The sequence below is a fragment of the Protopterus annectens genome, chromosome 10.part0, assembly GCF_019279795.1.
Source record: "Protopterus annectens isolate FY-2018-M chromosome 10.part0, PAN1.0, whole genome shotgun sequence".
In the NCBI taxonomy this organism is placed as follows: Eukaryota; Metazoa; Chordata; order Ceratodontiformes; family Protopteridae; genus Protopterus; species Protopterus annectens.
The window spans coordinates 403,205,152-403,228,957 of NC_056744.1; the positions used below are offsets into that span (position 1 = coordinate 403,205,152).

The 23,806-nt window shown below is 39.8% G+C and overlaps 1 protein-coding gene across 1 annotated transcript in view; it reads left to right on the top strand.

Annotated features, from left to right (window-relative positions):
• Positions 1–23,806, top strand: part of HMCN1 (hemicentin 1) — a 5,606,893-nt gene that overhangs the window by 4,775,376 nt on the left and 807,711 nt on the right. Inside the window, exon 78 of the mRNA XM_044085314.1 lies at positions 13,584–13,691. Within this exon, the coding sequence (XP_043941249.1) occupies positions 13,584–13,691 (108 nt within the window). The remainder of the gene's footprint in view (positions 1–13,583; positions 13,692–23,806) is intronic.

Consider the following 23,806-nt stretch of genomic DNA (forward strand, 5'->3'; position numbering starts at 1 on the left):
TAGAAGGAACTAAACGGTTGTTTAGTTTTCATCACAATATTTATTAACATTACAATGTGATTTTTATATAAAGATTTATTTATTTATTTATTCATGGTCACAAAACAAACTCAGTTGAGACAGTTTATCTTATTAGCATTTTGATTATTATGATTATGGTAGATATGTGTCTAGGGTATACTGCAAGGGTATTACATTCATTACTTACGGAGACAAATAAAACATGATGTTACACAGTTACATAGGTATTTGTGCACAGAACATACTTGGAGAGTAAACTGACATGATAGGTATCAAACCTGCATTTTATTATAATGTATTTTTGAAATGTTGACTATTTTTAATAGCTGTATGAAACATTTACTACAATTCTCATGGACTTTCATATAATGGTGAAATATGTGTTTAAATACTTAATTATGGTTGGGTGTTGGTGCCAAATCTGGATATTTAAAGAGTGCAGTAACAGCTCACTTTATTCTGAAGAAGTCTGCTTGACAGATGAAAGCGCTTAATGTACTGTATTTCATTTTATTCTTTTTGTGATATTTAAATAAAATCTTTTAGTCCGAGTCGAGATCCAGCTGCTTGTTTACCAGCACCAGACTATCTCTACATTTCCGTTGTTACTTATGCGATTTTGCAGAGCCCTTCAAGTCTTTGTTCATCAGTGCTTCTTTTCACTGCACTTCTTTGTTTGGCCCCAAAGTGAAGAACACATTATCCAGGTGGGAGAAGGATGAAAAGACCATCTCTGCAGTGGGCATATGTTTTTCATCCTGTCAAAGATCCTTTTCTAGGAATCAACGAGGTGGTCAGAAGATGTTGTTCAGGAAGTCCCAGGGTTCTTTCCAGGACACATGTGTAGAAACTTCCCCTAGGAACAGAGGAGGGAACTCTAATGGTCAGCAATACTCCCATGGCAGAGGAAGCCCGCAAAACCAGGAGTCCAGAGATTCTTTCTCTGACAGACCCTGTCGGTGCTACTGAAAGGAGGCCTGATTGTCCACCACTGGAGGCAACTGGGGGTCAACTATCCCTTTACCAAAGAGCCTGGCTAGGCATAACAAAAGATACCTGTGTGCAGAGAATTATTTTCAGAGGTTATATAATACCCTGTCCCCTTCCACCCCAAATCTATGAAAAATTCCTGACATTCCACCGACTCAGAGGAAAGAAACAGCAATACAAATATAAAAGCTACTAGAAAAAAGAGTCATCCAGGAGGTCTGCCAGACCAGATAGAATCCGGAACTTAGTCAACATTTTTTTTAGTGCCAAAGAAAACAGGAGACTGGAGACCAGTTCTGGATCTCATCAGCTTGAACAAGTCAGTTTGACACACAAAGTTTTGGATGGTCATGATTTTTTAGAAAAATTAAGTTATTTGAGTATCTCCGATAATCTCATTTTTCTCACTATTGATGTTTGTTATCTATTTACAGTTATTCCTTACAATACGGATTTTGTTTGGTTGGAAACGCAATTAGCCAAAACTGGAAAGTATGATCAAGATGAAATCAATACATATATCATGCTTATGGAAATAGTCCTATGTAATAATTTTATACATTTTGGGGGCCAATTTTTTAAACAGTTCACAGGAGTGGCTATGGGGGCAGCTTGGGCCCCCATTTATGCTAATTATGTAATGGCTTTTTGGGAGCAGGAATTTGTCTTCAAAACAAAATATTACAAATGTATTAAGCATTATACGCGTTTCTTGGATGATATTTTTATAGCCTGGGATGGTACTGTTGAGGCCCTTGAAGAGTTTGTAGATTATATTAATAGTACAGTTGAATTTTTGAAATTCACCCATCAATTTAGTATAGAAACTATTTCATATTTGTATGTACTATTAACTATTGATCGAGTTAATAAATGTATTCAATCTGAAATTTTTAGGAAAAGTACTTTTTCTAATTCATATTTGGTCTATAATAGTTGGCATCCTCACCGTCAAAAGAGAGGGATCATTAAAGGTCAAATGGTTAGAGCAGCTTGGATGGTGAGTGAAGATGATGCCTTTTTAAAGGAATTGGAATTTATGACAAGTATGTTCAGAAAACGAGGTTACTCTGAGGATTTATGTAATAACGTTAAGAATGAAATTATGGTTAAAAGATTTAATGGTTTTTATCAAGCCATCATCAAGAAGAATAATAGTACAGAAACTCATGATGGCTCCAACAGAATGAGTAAACAAGATAGTAGTATGAAATTAATATTTATCACTACGTATAACTACGATGCAGAATAGTTTATTGATATGATCAAGAAAAACTGGGGTTTTTTACAATTAGATAAGCAAGTGGATCACAAAATAGGGGGGACACCAAAGTTCGTTTTTTGAAGGGATCAATCGTTTAAAGAATTGTTGTATAAGAATGGTGAGCTTAACTATCATAGTATTGGTAAAAAGTATGGGATCTTTAGGTGTGAGAGATGTTTGACATGTAAATATATTTTAACAACGGGGGAAAGTATTAAGGTTAATTGTCATCACATTGCTATTGTGGGTCATTTTGATTGTTATACGAAGAATGTTGTCTACGTCGCACAATGTCAGGATTGCGCTACATTCTTTGTGGGCAAAACAGCAAGATACCTAAGGGAAAGAATTAGGGAACATATATTGGACATCAAAAATGGTAAGGTTACTAATGCTTTAGCGAGACATGTTCAAGCCTTTCCTGGACACTTGTTTAAATTTTGTGTAATTCAACAAATAAAAAAAAGATGTGCAAAGGAAAGTCTTGGACATTCATTTAGATATATGTGAATTAAATTGGTAAATACGCTTGGATGCCCTTCATTTTCCAGGTATCAATGATAACATCAGCTTAGCACCCATTCTAAAGTTAAGACATATTTTGGGTTAATTCAGTAACCCTGATTGTGTTTTTCTTATTAAGAGTCATCTGCTTTTTGTGTTTTTACTTATGGCCTCATTAAGCAAAATAGTGTTTAAAAGTTTTTAAACTTCTTAGTATGCAAAATTTTATTATTATTATTTTTTGTATTTTTTTATTTAACAATTTTATTCATTCATATATGTGTGTTTCTTTAATGATCTATATAATGCATACGTGGCTTTATTAATTTCATGAGATGTATTACTTCACAAATAATTTTTCTTGGGATGTCTTATACCTTTAACAATTCTGTTTCAGTAATTGATTATAGGTGTTGATTTTAATTGATTATTGAAAGTGTATTTAAATGGTTTTTGGATTCTGTTTAATGTTCTGAAGATGTCTATTGCAGACGAAACCTAGGTTAACAGAGTGTCCATTGTTCCAGTGTCTATGCCTGAGTTATTCCACCATTAAACTTTTTGGATATCCATATCACCAGTTGTTTATTAATTCTTTCTCTGACAGACCCTGTTGGTGCTACTGAAAGGAGGCCTGATTGTCCACCACTGGAGGCAACTGGGGGTCAACTATCCCTTTACCAAAGAGCCTGGCTAGACATAACAAAAGATACCTGTGTGCAGAGAATTATTTTCAGAGGTTATATAATACCCTGTCCCCTTCCATCCCAAATCTATGAAAAATTCCTGACATTCCACCGACTCAGAGGAAAGAAGCAGCAATACAAATATAAAAGCTACTAGAAAAAAGAGTCATCCAGGAGGTCTGCCAGACAAGCTAGAATCCGGAACTTACTCAAAATTCTTTTTAGTGCCAAAGAAAACAGGAGACTGGAGACCAGTTCTGGATCTCATCAGCTTGAACAAGTCAGTTTGACACACAAAGTTTTGGATGGTCATGGTTCAGTCCATTCTACTTTTTCTGGGCAAGGATGACTGGATGTGCTCATTATCAGGATGCATACTATCACATAGAGATGAACAGACAATCCAGAATGTATTTACACTTCCAACTAGGAGCCAGTCATTACCAGTTCAGCGCTGTGCCCTTTGGTCATACCACAGCTCCCAGGGTGTTTACCAAATGTATGGCAGTGATGGCCACTCACTTGACACTGCAAGGATTCTGGGTGTTTCCATATTTAGATGACTGGCTCATTACCGTCCTGACCAGGCATTTGTCAATAAAGGCAAGAAATCAGGTACTCCAAATTTGTTTTGATCTGGGGTTAACCATAAATTATGACAAGTCTCACATATATAACCATATCAAAATTTGGAATTCATAGGAGCAGTTTTCAAAACAGTCAGTGATAGCTTCTCTTCCTCTGTTAAGAGTAAAGACTATCAGATTGCAGGTCAGGAAAATAATTTGCAGTACCAAAATTTCAGCCTGCTTGGTCTTTCAAGCTCTAGGGTCAATGTCAGCAGCAATAACCCTGGTACCTTTGGCCAGATTTCATATGAGAATTCTTTAATGGATGTTATCACAAATAAGAGTCACCAAGGCATGCAGGAGGGATCTGAGGTGTTGGATTCAGTCAGATCAGGTTCTACAAGCCCATCTATTCCTTCTCCCTCAGCCCAAGGCAGTAGTGACAGGTGGGCACTTTCTGGAGAAAACAGTCCAAGGCACTTGGTCCCCCAAAGAGGCCAACTTGCATATCAGTGTCCTAGAGATGAGAGCAGTGCTTATAGCATTGCAGGCCTGGCCTTCCAGAATGCCATCCTTTCAAGGACAATTGCGATTTAAATGGAAAATATGTCAGTAGTTTGGTACATCGACAAGCAAGAAAGGACCAGATCATACCCCTTGTGTTGAGAAACACTCAGACTGTGGAAGTGGGTGATCTCATGCAACCGCTTTCTCATAGCAATGCACATTCTGGGAAAGTTGAATGTGACACCAGAAAAATTGAGCAGGTCCATTCTTCTCCATCATTAGTGGTCCCTCTACAGGAAAGTGGCAGAAATGATCTTTTGTCGATGGGGTCAGCCTTGCGGTGATCTTTATGCAGCAGCTGCTTTGCTCTAATCCCCCCATAGGGGGACTCACCAAGGGATGCTCTACTTCACAATTGACCTCCTGGACTGCTTTATGCCTATCTGCCAATTCCATTAATTCTGAAATTTCTACTGAAAGCTACAGAAAGGGTTGAAGAGCAGAGTCATCCTCATTGCAACTTAATGGCCTTGACAGATTTGGTTCCCCTTCCTGTGGCCTCATCTACTTTACAAACCTTGGATTCTGGATCTGATTCCAGACCTTCTGTCTCACCCCACAGACATGATTCACCCAGACATCTCAAACCTCAATTTCATTAATAGCCAAACAACCTATGCCCTCTTTACCTGTTTGCTGTATCCTTTTATCATCCCATAAACCCTTAACACGAAAACTATATTCAAGTAAATGGAAAAGATTTGTTTACTGGGCACAACAGTCTCATGTTTATCCTTTCTCAGCTCCGATACATAATATACTTGAATTTTTAGCTTTACTTTTCAAAGATGGAGTGAGCTCTTCTATCATTAAGGTTCAATTAACAGTAATATCTCACTTTTGTATTGGATTTGAAGGTTCTTCAGTAGTCTATGCTAAACTGTGCAAAGCATTTTTGAGAGGCACTCTTCTTTTGAAACCACCATTTAAAGACCCTACTCTACCGTGGGATCTGAACTTGGTTCTGCAAGCTTTAATACATTCCCCTTTGACCATCAGCGAAAGGGACCTTACGTTTCTTATCTGGAAAATGGTCTTTTTATTAGCCAGTACCTCAGAAATAAGAGTTTCAGAAATTCAAACTTTGTCTTCAAACCCCCCCACCTTGAATTTTCATAAGGCTGGAGTTACATTATGAACCAATACATCCTTTCTGCCCACGGTGGTGTTAGAATCCAATATCAATCAGTCCATTAATTTGCTAGTGTTCTTTCCTAAATTAGCAAACAAAGGTGAATATATGTTGCATTTTTGGATGTTCACAGACAATTATGTTTTTATCTACATAGGACAAAATATATCAGAAAGGCAGACCCCATTGTTTGTTTCATTTACAGATTTGAAGTTGGGTTACATAGGACAAAAGATATCAGAAAGGCAGACCAATTGTTTCCTTTACAGATTTTAAACTGGGTAAACCAGTCACAAAAGTAATTTTAGCCAGATGGATAACTGATTGTATTTCATTTATTTATAACAAATTGGGTCTTACCTTAGCTGAACCTGTAAGAGCCCATTCAACTAGGTCTATTACAACTTCTTAAGTATTTCTGTTGAGGTTTTTCATGGACAACATTTGTGCAGCAGCAACTTGGGCAAGTACTCATACCTTTATCACTCACTACAAATTAGATCTGGCCTCAATGGGTAGAGCATCTTTGGTTCTGCTGTGCTCAGGAATATCCTTCCTTAGAGTCCACATGAGGTTTTAGGTAGCTGGGGACTCTGTCCCAACATTTGAGGATTAAATGAAAATTGACAATATCAGATAAGTTATGTACTTACCATAATGTTCCATCTGTGTTGTCAGTTTTCATTCTTACTCAACTTCCTACCCACCAACCCTCATCTTTTATCTCTAAAGATTCTGGAGGAATGAGATATTATAAGGATAGCACTGTTCTTTTGATTGAGCTCCTGATATGGTTTCCTCTACGGAATGTATACATTTTCAAGTATCTCTTTATAGCTGCATGTTAGCAGATACATCTGATGTTGTCCCTTTTCACTCTCCCTCAAAGATGGGATTCAGATCTGACCCTCAGATCCAACTTTGCCACATACTAAAGACTTTGGATCCAATTCTTTAGCTCCTTACTCTACCCATAATGCTCTATTCACTCCCTAACTCCCTAGATCTGGTTTGCCGCCATAGTGGTAAGACAAATGATTGCATTCTCGAGCTTGTAAGAGATATTTTTCTGTGATTATTGTTTCCAGTTCTTCTTAAAACTTTCTTTCTGTTCCTTTAACAATTGTAGCTGCTTCTTTCCACTTCCTCCCACACTAGCTGTTGCTGGCATCAGGATTTCACCTTCTTGTTCTTCTCTGCTGAACTTTTTTTATTATTATTGGTACATCTCCCATTTTTTGGCTCCTTTCAGTGTTCCTTTTTAGGTATCCCTTTTCTCTTCTATCCTAGGTCTAAATAAAAAAAAAAAACTTTGTTATTAGTTTTTGCCTGTATGTGGTTAACCTTTTCTCTTTCCTTTAAGTAACACTGCCTTAATATGTCCGAGAAATCAACAGGTTTCAGGAAGTGCACTTCTTGTGGGCATACGATCCCTAACTCTGATGTTTACAAGAAGTGCATCTATTGCCTGTGAACAGGCCATCTTAATTCTTCTTGTGCCATTTGTGCCACTTTCCACCCAAGAGCTGTATTGGACAGTCACAATAAATTAATTCTAAAAGGCTTGCTCCCTGCTTCTTCTGGGGCTCAACCCCCTCCAAAGCACTCCCAGTTTCCTAAGAATCCAGTAAATGGTCTCTTCAGAAGTTCCCAAGGGCTTATTTGGAGCCTCTAGAGAAGTTTAGGAAGATTTCGGATTCAACCACTTCGGATCAGAAGTCTTTTGGGCCACCCTCAGATTCACAGTCCTCCTTGGATTTGACAGGTTTTATTCCTATTTTGGTCTCCCCTTTACCTTCCACCTCCTTCTCGGATCCTGAGCCTCCAGATCTGATAAGCAGAAGTCGCACTCCAGAGTACACTCTGAAACCCGTCTCCCTGGCCCTATCCACTCAACTTTTTCAACACCAAGGAAACACACCAGATCAGTGTCCACAGCATCTTCCAGGTCTTCAAGGAGTTTGACAGAGGTGGATGTGGACAGGATGATGTAGAAATTTATCAGATCTAGATTGGAGTCCGCCAGCTCCGTCCCCTCATGTATCTGTGAGTGCACCTGCCAAGCCCATTCTTTCTCCTTCTCCTATCTGACCAATGGTTTTGGAGTCCAAGGATACGAGATCCCTGAGAGGTTCAACATCAGATCCAAGGAAGGCACCCTCTTAAACTCCAATGGTATCCCTGACTGACTGTGCTCTGATATCCTCGGATCAGAATGGGTCTTGGATCTGAGAGGTTGGCGCTGGGTCTGAGGGGTTGGGTTCAGCCCTGACTTTGTCAGATCCATCCCTTCCCCTTGGAGCCTCGGCCCCGGACAACTTGAATCCAATAATTCCTATGAGGATTGGATCTGGAGGCGGCCCCAACCTTCCTTCCTCAGAGCCTTTGGCTGCAAGGGGGGAGAGAGTTTTCCCCTGGTCCGTCAGTTTTCAAATTAGTAGAAAGGGCTTTCTCTTGAACCATCCTCTTATTTCAGTTCCCAGTTATTGCCCCTGATTGGGTCCGAGCTCTGATCCCATCCAACCTGTGCCACAGAAACAGCCGGTTCTGGGAAGTCTCCAAACAGGTTCCCTAGAGGAATGTCCCCACTCTTCTGCTACCTCTCCCGAACACCCCACGGAAGAGGTCCCTTGGAAGAGGACATGTAAAAGGAGACACACAGACTTGCCCTTGGAGTCTCTCACACAGAAGACACTGATTTTGATGAGGGAAAAGAATCCCCCACATTGCCACCTGACTACATCTCCTTTGGAGGTATTCTTGAAATCATCAAACAGAAGGGTGGGTTGTCCTCCCAACCACCTTCTCCTGAAGAATCAGTGTTTCTGGAGGTTTTCAGTGCTGGACCAGCTACGTCTTGGGTGACCTTCCCGGCAAATAACTTATTGTCTTAGTTTCCCACTGGGCTTGGAAGGAACCACACATTGTCAAACCTATCCCCAAGCACTCAGACAAATTTCTGGTCCCTACTGTTGACAGACCCCACTGGAGCAAGGGAGTCCCAGTTGCTGCTATAATGGTGATGGCAGCCACCAAGAAGGAGCTAGCTGAACAAAGCTCCTCTGTTCATCCACCGAAGAGGGAGTCCAGAGCAATGGACAGATTTATTTATTTATTTATTGACATTTGTTAACCGGGTTTGTCCAACTGAGCCAGGGGCCCATTTGCAGTGGAGACCCAAGGAGAAAAGCTCCAGAAATAATACAAGTAATTATGATATTTACAAAATATTAAAGTAGGGTCACAGAAATATAGTACAAGTCAAAAAATGTATGCACAGCAGTACAATGCATAGGTAAAATAACAGTTAACAAGTACAATTTCCAAAATTTGAGAACCGTATACAGCATAGGCCAAATAACAGTTAAAATGTTTAGAGAATATTACACTGAGTACAGTATGAACACAGTTTGTAGAGCAAGTACAAGGAGGACAAAGAGTTGACAGGGAAAAGCAGTTCAAGTGGGGGTTTGACAAGGGCATGAAAAGCAAGTGTACACCTCAGCTATGTTTGTGCTAAGGTCGTTAACACTTTTCTCGGCTACAGAGAGATTTGACGAAGGAACTGTCAAATGCTGTCTCAGAGTCCATGTCTGCAGAGAATCAAAAAAAAAAAAGATTCTTTCGTAACTGGCCACTCTACTATGCATTTCTAAGGCATCAATGAGACTGATCTCCCATGCAGCATAGAGTGCCTCACGAGCTGCCGGTTCAGGAATAGCCATTAGGAGACATGCTTGGATGAGGCTATGTGACTTTGTAGTACCCTTCAAGACATCCTTTGCAGTGCCCCCTTTGATGGCTCTTCCTTGTTTGAGCCATCAGTTAAAGATATGATCACCCATAGCGAACAAGAAGGAAGGATTCTGTCTGCCATAGGAATCAAGTTTTCTACCCCCTAACAGACTTTCTCTAGAAACCAGCGAGGTGGTAAGAAGATGTGGTTCTTAAAGTCTCATGGACCTTTCCAGGATTTGCGCAGGGGCAATTCCTCCAGAGGCAGAGGAGGAAACGTCAGTAGAAGATGTCCTCGAGGCAGAGGGGGGGGTCTGCAGAAAAAGCGCTTCAGAAATTCCTTCTCTGATAGGCCTTATTAGCACTCCTGAAGCATTGCCCAACTGTCTGCCTTTGGAGGCAGTCAGAGGTCATTTCTCTTTGCACCTAGACACCCGGACAGTAATCACAAAAAATTCATGAGTGCTAAGAATCATATCCAGAGGCTATTACATCCCATTTTCCCTTCCTCCTCCTCCTGTCCAGAAAAGGAAACTTCTGGACATTCCATCCAGTCACATGGAAGATGCAGCTCTAGAAATACAAAAGCTAGTCCAAAAAGAGGTCCCACCTGACCAGATAAGATATGGAATCTACTCCCACTTTTTTTTAGTGCCAAAGAAAACAGGGGACCTAAGACCAATTTTGGAGTTGAGCAACGTAAACCAGTATGTAAAAAAGACGGAGTTCTGAATAGTCACAGTTCAGTCCATTCTGCCTCTTCTGTATAAAAACGATTGGATGTGCTCTGTAGACCTCCAGGATGCATACTATCACATAAAAATGGACAGGCGATCCAGGAGACATCTACTCTTTCTTCTGCAAGCCAATCACTACCAATTCAGAGTATTGCCCTTTGGACTCACCACAGCCCCTAGGATGTTTACAAAATACATAGCAGTAGTAGCAGCTTACTTGAGATTCAAGGAATTCCAGGTGTTTCCATATCTCGTTGACTGGCTCCTCCCCGCCCCTTCCAAACATCAACTTCTTCAAGCCAGGGACTACATGTTCCATATTCCCAACACCTTAGACATCTCGATAAACCATACCAAGTCAAACCTAGTCCCAGTATAGACTCTGAAATTTATATGAACCCTCTTGAGTACTAAAACTCAGGTGGTGTCCTTACTTGAACATTGCATCACATCCCTGAGACTGCAAATTTGGGCCATACTATCCCACCTGCCTCCTCCAACAAGATTAGTACTGCAATCTCTGGGGTCGATGTCATCTGTCATACTTCTAGTCCCTGTAGTAAGATTCTTTATGTGAGTCTTTCAATGGACATTGTCAATATAGTGGTCCATAATTTACCTGTTCCTGTTGTTTCCCATAAGAGTCACGCCAATCTGCAAATGTCATATTTGCTGGTGGCTTCAGTCCAATGACCTGTTTCTGGGCAGAACTTTTACCCTTCCATTCCCAGGTGCCACTGTGACCACACATGCTTCCTAACTGGGGTGGGGGGCATTTCTTGGGAAAGATGGTCCAAGGCACGTGGTCTCCTTTGGAGACCAAGTTATATATCAATGTCTTACTAGCATTACAAGCATTTCAGGATGTTCTACCTCTATGGATGATTGTAATTCAAATGGACAATATGTCAGTCGTCTGGTACAGCAACAGGCAATGAGGAACCTGATCTTACCCCTGTGCAGAGAGGCCATGAGGGTTTGGGAATGGGCGATCACTTCAGATCGCTTTATCATTGCGATCCCGGGGAAAGCCAGTGAGCTAGCAGACAGGATAAACAGGTCTATTCTGATGCCTTACAACTGGTCTCACAATCTATCAGTAGCAAATATGATATTCAGCCACTGGGGACAGCCTTGCTACAACCTATTTGCCCCACCCCTCAACAACAAGTGCAACAAGTATTTCTCTCTGATCCCCCCTCCGTGGGAGTCACTGACAGATGTTCTGATTTAGAAATGGCCCCCGGGTCTCCTGTATGCTTACCCTCCTCTTCCTCTGATTCTGAAGTTCTTTCAGAAAGCAAGCAGGCTGAAGAGCTCAGTCATCCTCATTGCCCTCTTCTGAACTCGACAAGTATGGTCCTCCTTCCTCTGGTCTCATTTGAGATATTCTCCATGGACACTGGAACCCAGTTAGGACCTCCTGTCCCATCCATCAGGAATTCAACGCCCCAGTCTCCACATACTCAGTCTAGCCATGTGTTTTCTCCACTTCCAGTAGTAGTTAGATAGCCCAGGCTTGCTTCCTCAGTTCATGAGATTATCTTGGCCTCCCAAAAGGCTTTGACCATGAAAGTCTACAGAAGCAAATGGAAAATATTTTCTATTTGGGGTTCCAACCAGAATTTTGACCCTTTTTCATCACCTATTTCATCCATTCTTCTCTTCCTAACAACTCTTTTTAAAGAAGGGGCTAGTTTTTCTACTATTATGCTTCAGTTGGCAATGATTATTTCTAGTTTCCATTCTGGAAACAAATCCCTTTCTTTGGCTATGTCCAGGTTGTGTAAATCCTTCATGAAGGGACCTCTCTCCTCCTTTGGACCTTACCGTGGTCCTTCAGGGTTTAACTCAGAATCCCTTTGAACCAGCGGACAAATGCAATATGAACTTTCTTTCCTGGAAAATGATCTTTTTAGTAACTATCACATTGGCAAAAAGAATTTCTGAGCTTCAGGTCGTATCAGCTAAACCTCCTTATATTATTTTTCATCAGGACAGAATATCTCTATGGACCAGTCCTTCCTTTCTTCCTAAAGTGGCAACAGAGAGTAACATTAATCAGTCCATACAGTTATCAGTCTTCTTTCCAAAGTTTACGAATAGGGGGGAGTACATGCTCCACCTTCTTGATGAGCACAGACAATTATGTTTCTAACTTCACAGAATAAAGCAGTTCAGGAAATGCTATCAACTGTTTTTATCCTTTTCCCATAGCCGCTTGGGCCAGGCAGTATCTGTCTAGCCAAAAGAAATGCTGATTGAATTTCATTGCTTTATTCTCAAAAAGGATTTGATTTACCATGACCCTCTAGAACTCACTCTACTCAATCTATGGCTACATCATCTGCCATTTTGTCAAGGACGTCCATTGATGATATTTGTGCAGCATCTACTTGGTCTAAGACTCACATCTATGTTACACATTACAAATTGGACATTGTGTCTAGAAACAGAGCTTCTTTAGGTTCATCAGTGCTCCGGCATGTCCTTCCATGAGGGCCTCCCAAGGGCTACGTAGCTGAGGATTCTGTCACATCTGTGAGAGAGAATGAAAAGGGACAACATCAGATTTAGAAGTTATGCACCTACCATAACTTGGCATCTGTGTTGCCCTTTTTCATTCTTCCTTGCTTTCCCTCCCATCCATCCCCCAGCCGTGTCTATCCTAGAAGTACTTGGTAGACAGTACTGGACCCTTTTTTTTCTAGGTTTGAGCCCTAATTTTTTCTTATGTCCTTTTCTGTCTCTATTCTAAATTGGGAGATTAGGCAGCAAACTCGATCTGAGGAGTTACTGAAAGAATAGAGCATTATGGGTAGAGGCAGGAGCTCGAGAAATGGATTTGAAGTCTTTAGTATGCAGTCGAGTTGGATCTGATCCCATCTGAGAGGAAGAATGAAAAAGGAGAACACAGATGCCAAGTTATGGTAGGCAATAGCTTCTAATTTTCTGGTAAAATCAGCAAACAAGATCTGAGGTATATTAGGAGGTGGTGCGTTATGGGTATGGGGGAAGCTCAAGAATGTTTTGGTTACCACGAGCTGTAGTAATGGCCAAAACCAACAGGTGAGGAAGAATGAAAATGGTCAACACAAATGGAACATTATGGTAAGTACATAAATTCTTTTTCTTGCATACACTACTTGAGTTTTCCCTTTATGTGTATGAAATCAGAGTTCATTCACTAAGAATGTTGTAAACCTTTGAGTATGCAAATGACCTCTTTAAATTATTCTGCTCTGATAACCCTAGATTGCCAGGTTTCTGGCAGTGAAAATGAGAGAAAAAAATAAAAAATAAAATTAGAAGCATTGAATGAAACTTAGCAGGGCTGCACTGAGAACTGTTCCTCCTCTAACTGAGTGTATTTTTTAGGAGCTATTGAAATTAATGAAGCCCAGCTAAGCCATGCTGGAAAATATACCTGTACAGCTCAAAATGAAGCAGGATCTGCACTTCGAGATGTCACCCTCAACATTCAAGGTATTCTTTGCATGTTTGTTTGTACATAACAATCAATCAGAAGTCACAGAAATTTGGAACTGAACCAATTAATCATTTTTTTTACAGTGACTGTATATGCTTAATTTCACCAAAGAACAATTTATTTATTTGACATTTGTTTACCGGGATAGTCCGACTGGGTCAAGCAGAAGCTGTTTTCAGTGGAGGCCCAGGGAGAAAAACTCCACATGCAGAGATTTAAGACACAGGAAAAACAGTCTAATCTTCTTCTTCTTCTTCTTTCAGCTGTTCCCATTAGGGGTCGCCACAGTGGATCATCTGTTTCAATTTCTTCCTGTCCTCTGCATCTTACTCTGTCACAACAACCACCTGCATGTCCTCTCTCACCACATCCATAAACCTTATCTTAGGCCTTCCTCTTTTCCTCTTACCTGACAGCTTCATCCTTAGCATCCTTTTCCCAATGTACCCAGTATCTCTCCTCAGTACATGTCCAAACCAATGCAATCTCGCCTCTCTGGCTTTGTCTCCAAACTGTCCAACCTGGGCTGACCCTCTAATATACTTATTCCTAATCCTGTCTACCCTCTTCACACCCAGTGCAAATCTTAACATCTTTAGCTCTGCCACATCCAGAGCTGACTCCTTCCTTTTTGTAAGTGCCACTATCTCCAACCCATATAACATAGCTGGTCTCACTACCATCTTGTAGACCTTCCCTTGCACTCTTACTGGTACTCGTCTGTCAGAAATCACTCCTGACACTCTTCTCCACCCTAGGAATTGAGATGCACAACTAGAGATTACAGGTTAGTAGTATAGAGTGGATGGATTAAGGTTGTCGTATGCAGATGCAAACATGGAGTTAGACTAAGATTGTCATAATGTAGAAGCAAGGATCAAGAGGCAACTCTAAACCCTATAAGAAGCTTCTTATAGGTGCGTAAGAAGGCTGAGTAGGGGGTTTCAAAAGGCAGAGAAATAATATAGACTGAGTTGGGGTTTATGGCGATAGAAAGAAAGTGGTGGGGCTCCACACGTATAGTGGTAGCATAAAGAGACAGAAAATAGAAGAGGGATGGGTATGGAGGCTAGCCTGGTCGCTGAGTGGTGGGGCTTGCCTAGTAGCTGAAGTAGTGGCAGGATTAACCTGGAGTTGCACAAGGTGCAGAGCCAAGTGTAGTTTAGGTATCCTTTTAGAGAGGCTTTAGAGAGTGCTAGGCCTTGCATTGATCTGGTGGCTAAAGGGAGAAAATTCCATAGTTTTGAGACGAGTATGAGTATAGACACTTGCCAGGTCCTTTTTGAAGGTTTGGAGATTGTTAACAGGTGTTTGTCCTGTGATCTAATGGTTCTGTTTGGTATGTAGGGTTTGATTAGCTTGTCTATTGCAGGGCAGGTGGTGGGCCTGTAGATTAAGTTATGCATAGCAGATAGCTGGATATATGCTAGCTGGTGGTAGAGCTCAAGCCAATTTGGTTCATGTAGTGGTTTGCAGTGGTGTGTGTGATATTTAGAGTTTGTGGCAAACTTTGCAGTTTTTGTTATAGCATTGTTCCATCATAGCACGACCCTACTCCCACGAACATCGGTGTCCCCAAGGATCTACTTCTTATGGCACAGAACATCTAACATCCCTAAGGTAAAATCTTAGACTTAGTGGTTGGTGAGTAAAGTGGCACCTTAAAATAGGGATGGAAGCAGGAAAGTTTTAGCCACGGTAGCCGTGGTTGTGGTGGTTAGGAATTTCCTATTTCTGTGTAGAAGTCCTAACTTTTGATGCATTTTCTTTGTTTTGTTGAATGTGGAGGTTGAAGGTAAGTTTATTCTTGATAATTACTCCAAGTAGTTTTGTTTGCTGTACCTTTTCAATGATAGTATTATCAGCTGAGTAAATGTTGAATTGATCAGATATGAGGGTGGTATTTTTGAGGTGAAAGAGTAAGAGTTTAGTTTTCTTGGGGTTAAGAAAAAGTTGAGCATTTGTGAGCCAAGGGTTCAATGGCAGTGAAGGACTTTTGTGTGTTGGAGAAAAAGTTTAGGAAGGGTGCTTGAGGTGCAGATATTGATAGACTTGTCTGCATATTGGATGTGTGTTCCATGGGAAGAGGAAGTATATAAGTTGTTTGTCAATATATTAAACAGACGTGGACATAGGATGGAGCTGTGAGGGACTCCTATGGGGTTAAGGAGGAAGGGTAAAGTAGGTACGACCATTTTACAGCTTGTTTCCGATCTTGGAGGTAACTTTGGAACCACTGCACTGTGGTATAGAAGAAACCTAGTTTAGACAGTGTGTTGAGAAGTAAAGGGTAGGAAACTGTGTCAAAGGCTTTAGAATGATCAAGTAATACTGAGGATACATAGTAAGAAACTGTGAATGATCAAAATCAAATTCAAAAAATAAATCCAAAGCAGCCAAGTTGAAGGCAGGAAATACACCAGCAAAGGTTCCACTGTTTAATAAGACCAAGTTGGACAAAACGTTGTAAAAAGGCACAGATTAACGCTCTTGACAAAAAATTGCGTTTTCGTCTTCACTAACAATGACTTCATCAGATAATACTAAATTAATTGATTAAACCATTAAATACTAATAGTTTTCAAAAAATTATCCTATCAGTCACAGTGCATCAATGAGCAGCCAATCCGGTTACTGACAATCATAAATATTAAAAATGCACAATCAAATGCATATATAAAACCAATATACTGTGTTCTTGTCAATAAGATAAATACATTAAAAATACTTCTTAAATACTTAAAACTAAAATGTTTCCTAAAGTTTATAGAGTGCAGGTAAATGTTTTGAGTACATTTAAACAATATATTTGTTAAATTGATAGAATGCTTAAGTTAGTTATAATTCATTACATCTTATAAGCAAACACCACCATCTATTGGTCAATGTGGATATTGCAAGTTAAAAAATATATATGTATTATTAAATATCCGCAGCTTTCAATTTGAGTACTGGGGTTATAGATATACTTTCATTCAATCCAGGTTTTTTTGTGGCATTAAGATAGATTTGCCACCATAGTTCCCTATAAGCTACCCTTTCTTCCCATAAACCCCCTCTTAAGTCCTTTTTCACCTGTTCAATAACAAAAAAATCAAATCTAGCCTCTTCACATTCTTTTGTATGCCTATATAAGGCATTAGTATCTTTAGCCTTAGAAATCTCATAGTAATGTTCATATATTCTTCTCCTCAAGACTCGTTCGGTCTTCCCTATATAGAAGGAATTACATTTATTACAAATGCTTATATAGATTACTCCTTTTGTCTCACAATTATAGTAACCATTACTTTTTATTGTTTTATTATTCCTACTAGGGATAGATATTTCACTAGCATTTAACATGTATTCACATTGGTTACAGTGACCACACTTAAAACTACCTTTCCTTTTTTGTCCATCTATCCCATAACTTATTCTGTTCTGTTTAGTTTGGGATTCTAGAATATTCTTTATAGTCTTAGAATTTCTATATACAATTTTTGGTATCAAATTATTTATACCATTTATGTCAGATAGGGCCAAAAATTTAGTCCATTCATTTCTAAATATCTCACTGACTCTAATGTTGGACACATTGTATTCCATAGTCAGAGCCTGTTCATATCTTGATTCATTCTCAACATTAGTAATGCTGTTTTCTATAATATTATTACCCATTTTTTGTCCCTTTATTGGCTGAAATTTAGTTTTTCTACCCAATTCCACCTCAGTTCTTAATTTCGTCACAAAATCCCTTGGATAACCCCTTTCCTCAAACATTTTGCTGAGTAAATTACATTCTGCAAAAAAATCTTCACTAGCGCTGGTCATTCTACTACCCCTCACAAACTGCCCCTTGACAATGTTCTTCTTACAATGTGAGGGGTGTGCGCTAGTGAAGTGGAGAAAGGAGTTACAAAAAGTTTTCTTCCTATAGATCTTTGTTTCAAAATCGCATTCTGTCTTGTATATTTCGACATCTAAATATTGCAATTTCTCTCTTGAAAGGGTATATGTGAATTTCAAAAATTCAGTGGAATTGTTTATATAGTCAAAAAATTCATTGAATCTGTCTATTCCTGCTATCCAAAAAATAACTATGTCATCCAAAAATCGACGATACAATGTCCAACATTCATTGTACCTAGAACTGACTATATAGTCCTCCTCCCATTTGGCTAGGACTATACCAGCATAAATAGGCCCACAAGCTGCTCCCATTGCTGTGCCTTGGACCTGTTGATAATATTCTCGTTGAAAGGTAAAAAAATTGTATCTTAATACCATATCCACTAACCCGGTAGTTATACTTTTTTCAGCTTGTGTCAACTTAGTGTCCCTGTAAACCATTTCCTCAAACATAGTGAGACCTTCATTGTGTGGTATACACGTGAAAAGATCCACTACGTCCACAGTGATAAATAATAAATCTTCATTATATAGATCTGGACCAATACATCTTAATAGGTCCCATGAATCTTTCAGTGTATATAAATTCTCAACACTAATGTGTTTTACCTTATTGTCCATGTATTTTGCTAATGGAAGTGTTTTAGAACCTGCTGCTGAGACAATAGGTCTCAAAGGTGGGTCTTCCATATTTTTGTGGACCTTAGGTATTCCGAATATTATTGGTATTCTTGGTTTTGCCACATATAAGAATTCAAAGGTTTTTCTATCCATTAATCCCTCATATAATAGATTATTTAATAAATTGTCAATTTTGTAATAGGCCAAATTTATTTCATTAAGTGAGACAGAAGTATATTTAACAATGTTCTTTAATATGGAATTCATTTTACCTTCGTATATAATATTGTCCATGAAGACAATACCGCCCCCCTTGTCCGGTTTCATTATTCTCAGGTCACTATTATTTTTTAATTCATACAATATTTCATTTTCTTGCTTAGAAAGATTGAATTCAGTGACCCTTTCTTCATACAATTGTCTAATTTCGTTTTCTAGCATAATATCAAAGTTTTTAACTTGGGGATGTAAGGGTGGATTGTATATGCTTCTACGGACCAAAACTGAGTCTTGAGGAGGTATATTACACCTGGTATTTAAATTAGTAGAAGAAAATAATATACCAAAATTGATTTTTCTAAGAAATAATTTTACATCTATAATGGTAGTCACCATTTCACCCTTCACTGAGGGAATAAATTTAAATCCCTTGCTCAACAGGTGAAAATGCGATTCAGTAGGAATGACATTACTAAAATTGTAAATAGTAAAATTTTCAAATATATGTCTAATACCATCAACTTGAATTACATTATGATTTTGTTCCATCTCAGGGGTTGGGTGTATTCTATCTAATACCTCCCCCTTCTCCCCCCCCCCCCTTTTGAAAATTTTGATATTCATCCTGATTCCTATAAGAATTGACAGAATCTCTCCTTAATGGTGGGAATTCATTGTCATATTCTGAAAATACCCTTACTTTTCCATCATCATCACTATGTCCATAGGGTGAATCTACTTGATATTTATAATAATCATTTTTCTTAAAGGGCGGTTTCGGATAATGGGTATTATTCTCGTACTCATTTAAATCTCTCTTTAATTTATTTATTTTCCTTTCAATAATATCGCTGCATTTCCACTCAATATCTTCCTTTACTTTATAATACTTATCTCTTTCTTCCCTAATTTGAAAAATAAGATCTTCCTTAATGCATAAATCCAATGTCTCTATCTCATTTTTCAACAATTCCTGCACTCTATTATTTTCTTGGATAATTAACTTTAAAATTTCAAGACCACATTGATTAAATACTTTCAACAATTCATGATGAAAAGCCGAACCTCCTATAACATTATTAGGATACTTATATACCCTAAGTCCCTTAGGAACCACTTTCCTGTTAATGCACTCTGTTAAATATTCATTCTCTATAGTTAAGGTTTTAAATTTCATCATTAATTTATACAGTTTATCCAATTTATTGTAATAGCTTGTACCATCAGCAGAAGTCTGCTTTTGTCCACTTTTAAACTGAATATTGAAAGGCATTTTCAACCAATCATTAATGCCATTTTTCTTCCACGAAGTGTGGAAAGAAGTATTAACAGTACCTTTGCTTCTATTGTTGTTAATGGGGTTATCCGGAATATTGCCAGCATCAGCCAGCAAAGAGGACAATATATTTCCAGTGTCAATTGGCGCCAAAACCATTGGCGTCTTAGCCGGATTGAATGTTTCACCATTCGGTTCTTCTATTTCAAAGTCGCGGTGTATAGAACCACTTTTGCGATGTTTTCTTTTAGATTTAGCTCCTGTTAACCATTCGGTTCGTTCCGACCCACTGATACTCTCTTCTCCTTGCTTCCGGCATAGCGTTTGGCAAAGTGGCGTCAAAAGGTCAATCAACTGAGTGAGTTGACCTATCAGTCTCCGTGATTCCCCCATGTCTTCTTTTGGTGTTCCGTTCCGTAAACAGACGTGGACATAGGATGGAGCTGTGAGGGACTCCTATGGGGTTAAGGAGGAAGGGTAAAGTAGGTACGACCATTTTACAGCTTGTTTCCGATCTTGGAGGTAACTTCGGAACCACTGCACTGTGGTATAGAAGAAACCTAGTTTAGACAGTGTGTTGAGAAGTAAAGGGTAGGAAACTGTGTCAAAGGCTTTAGAATGATCAAGTAATACTGAGGATACATAGTTACCTTTCTCTCTGGCTCTATTCTCAGTATCTGTAAAAGATGTTAAAGCTGTGGATGTGCTATGGCCAGGTCAGAAGCCACATTGAGTATGAGTAAGTAGATTGTTCTGCAACATGTATTTTATTAACTGTTGGTGGATACATTGCTCGAGAATTTTGGATACCGGTGATAAAATGGATATGGGGCGAAAGTTTGATATTTTGGTGGAGTTTCTTCCTTTGTGAATTGGGATGATATGAGATAATTTCCATGCTGATCGGGAAGGCAATAGAGTCATTGGCAAGTTTAAGGTATTGTGGGAGATTATCTGGTGAGGTATAGCAGGGTTTTAGTTTGAGTAGTAATCTTTTTATGGTGGCTGTGGGTCTGGGCTGAAATGAAAAGGAAGTCTGGTTATCTTTTTGTAGGCTATGTGTGTTGTGGGCAGGGTCTGAGCTTGAAAATGAAATGTTATCGGTGTCAGTATAGGTGAATGAATGGGGGGGGGGGTCTTGTGTTGGAGGTATTTGTTAGTAGGCCAGCTATGGATTTTTATAAAGTGCTTATTAAAGTTTACAGCTATGAGGGATGGAGTGGCATCGGGTGATGGGAATGATCTTTGTACCTGGGTTGAGTAGGGTAGATATTGAGTGCCAGAATTTTTTGGGGTTACATTTGTGTTGAAGTTGGAGGTATGAGTTGTAGGATTTCTTAATTTTGTTTACTAGTTTAGTCACATTGTTGCAAAGAGTTTTAAAATGGATGACATTTTGTTCTGATTTTTTTTGTTTCCAGGTGACCCATGCTTGGTCTCTTTGCTTCATCAGGTTTTTATAGTCTTTGGTAAGCCATGGGGTTGTCTTTTTTAATTATTTTTGTATGTATAGGGGCTAGGGTAGCTAGTATGTTTAAGATGTTAGTGCTGAAGCACAGGACAGCATCATTAAGAGGTAGCAGATGTTCTTCGTGTTTCACTGTTGCAGTCATTGCATTTGGGTAATCCTGCTGGCAGGTTGCCCTCAGTCGACCTGAATTCCAAAGTCCTGGGTCCTGCATTGGCTGCTGTCACCCCTTCCCTAATGTCAGGTCGTCAGGGGTATAAAAGATGCGGCCGACACCATTTTCTTTAGTCTTTTTTGCCGCACGGTGCCCGAAGCAGAAGAAGTTCGCAAATGCCGGTCGGCCGACTCCTGAGATTTTCGTGTTCGAGTTTCAGATCCAAAGTCCTCAATAAAGCTAAGTACCCCATTGGGGAAACTTTTTTCTTGCTCCAGACCGATGTCAGAAAAAGTAAATAATTGTATTTCTTGTGGAAAGCAAATACCTCATAAGGATTTTCATTCTTTCTGTATTCCTTGCCTAGGCCCTGATCACAACGTTTCTGGTTGTCGGTTTTGTGCTAGATTTAACCAATGCACTATTAAGCGTCGGTATGATTTTGCTTTAAACTATTTTGGACGCCGGTTTAATTATCCTGAAATGTCATCGGATAGTCATTCGACTACCGGAGTTCACAAAAAATGCAAAGAAAAGGAGAGAGATAGACAACCGAGGCCCAAAACCGATGACGAAGCTTCTCCTAAGCCAGTCGCCGGTTCGCCGGTTTTCAGTGAGGCACTTTCGCAGCCCCTGACGCCCACTACATTAGAGTCGTAGGCCACTACCGACTACCACGTGGAGTCGGCCATGCCGCTGGAAACTCAAGGTATTGGACCTCGGATATTATTCCTTCAGATGGGTCCGGAGCTGCTGAGCAGGCACCGGCTTCTGAGGGTGTATTCAGACCTAAACATCTTTACATTAAACCGACTTCAGCTTCAAAGGCAAAGACTAAAGCACCTTCTAAAGCAAAGAAACAAACTCAAGAGCCACGTGGTCAGGCCTCTATGCCCAAAAAACAGATGCTCAAAATGGCCGAAGACTTGATTACCTTGATCAGGGGTTCCCATCCCTAGACAAGAGACTGACTATGAATCTTCAGATCAGGTTTCCATTTCTTCTAATTCCTCTTCTGATCAGGAATACTCTCTTCCCCCCTATGAGGATTCTGATGCTGAAGAATCTATACCTTCAGCTTCTCCTCCAGAGGACTATTCTTTTGGGGAAACCTTGCATACCATGAGGGAGCATTTCCACTGGGGGAGCCAAGATATTTCAGAATCTAAAAAGAGGCTCAGGGATTTCCTTTTACTACCCCAACACAGGCCACTAACCATTCCACCTGTGTTAGACATTGTAGATTATGTGTTTTCAGAGCCTAGTCTTACCCCTGACTCCTTACCTCCAGCTCCAGTTAAGCCTGACAGATATTACAGGGTTCCTGACTCTCATAAATTCCTTTTTAAAAACCCTGCTGCAGACCCATAAACTATTTCAGAGGGTCCCAAAGGAGTTAATGCTTCCGCTGCAAAAAACCCTACCCCCTCTGACAGAGATTCTAGGGCACTGGATAAATGGGGAAAAAAGGTTTACACATCTGCTACCTTGGCTATAAGGGCCTTAAACTGTCAGTTTCATATGCTCAAATATCAGCAACATGTCATGGCATTGCTTAAACAGAAAATGTTAAACTCTGAATGTGCAGAAAACAAGGAAATGCAGGATTTATTGTATGCAGCTGAACAAGTTGGAAAGCATACTTTGCAATGTAGTTTTGATTCTTTGGAGGCCTCCTGCAGGGCCGCAGTTACGGGTTCTGTAATTAGGAGGCATGCTTGGTTAAAGGAACAAAATCTGCCTGATCATGTCAAAGTTAAATTATTAGATGCACCTTTACAGCATGATACTTTGTTTGGTGTTAAGGCAGAAGAGGTGTTAAAGAAAATGGAGGACAAAGCTAAATCTATGCAAACTGTCAAAGTTTTTTACAAGTACAGCCACCTAGGTTTAGTAGAAACTGGCCAACAAAAAATTGGTCCTTTCCTGTGTCGGACAGACCTCAAAGGGGCAGACCCAGATGCCCAAGAGGCAGATCCCAGGCGCAAGGTTCGTACAGGTCAAAGCAATGGGGTGCTTCTACCTCCAAAGTTGGAGAAGACAAATCACAACCATACAGGAAACAGTCCCAATGACTTCCCCCTGCCTGCACCAAGCACTTATCTCCTGGCAGCACCCTTAGGTGGAATATTAGCACTTTTTTCTCAAAATTGGCACATCATAACCCAGGACAAGTGGGTTCTAAATATTGTGTCACAAGGCTACAAGTTCCATTTCCATACCCTGCCAAAGGCAAACGGCCAGATCTGCCAAAAAGTCATTGGGCAGAGGCACAAAACAAGTCTCATCCCTCATGGACATGAGGGCCATTCAACAAGTACCAGAGCAAGAGCAGAGACAAGGATTTTACTTAAGACTGTTCTTGGTACCCAGAAAGGACAAGGCCTGTAGGCCAGTACTGGACCTATCTATTCTGAACACATTCCTGGATATACCAAAATTCAAGATGTTGACTTTGCAGCAGCTTCTGCCCATGCTGGGC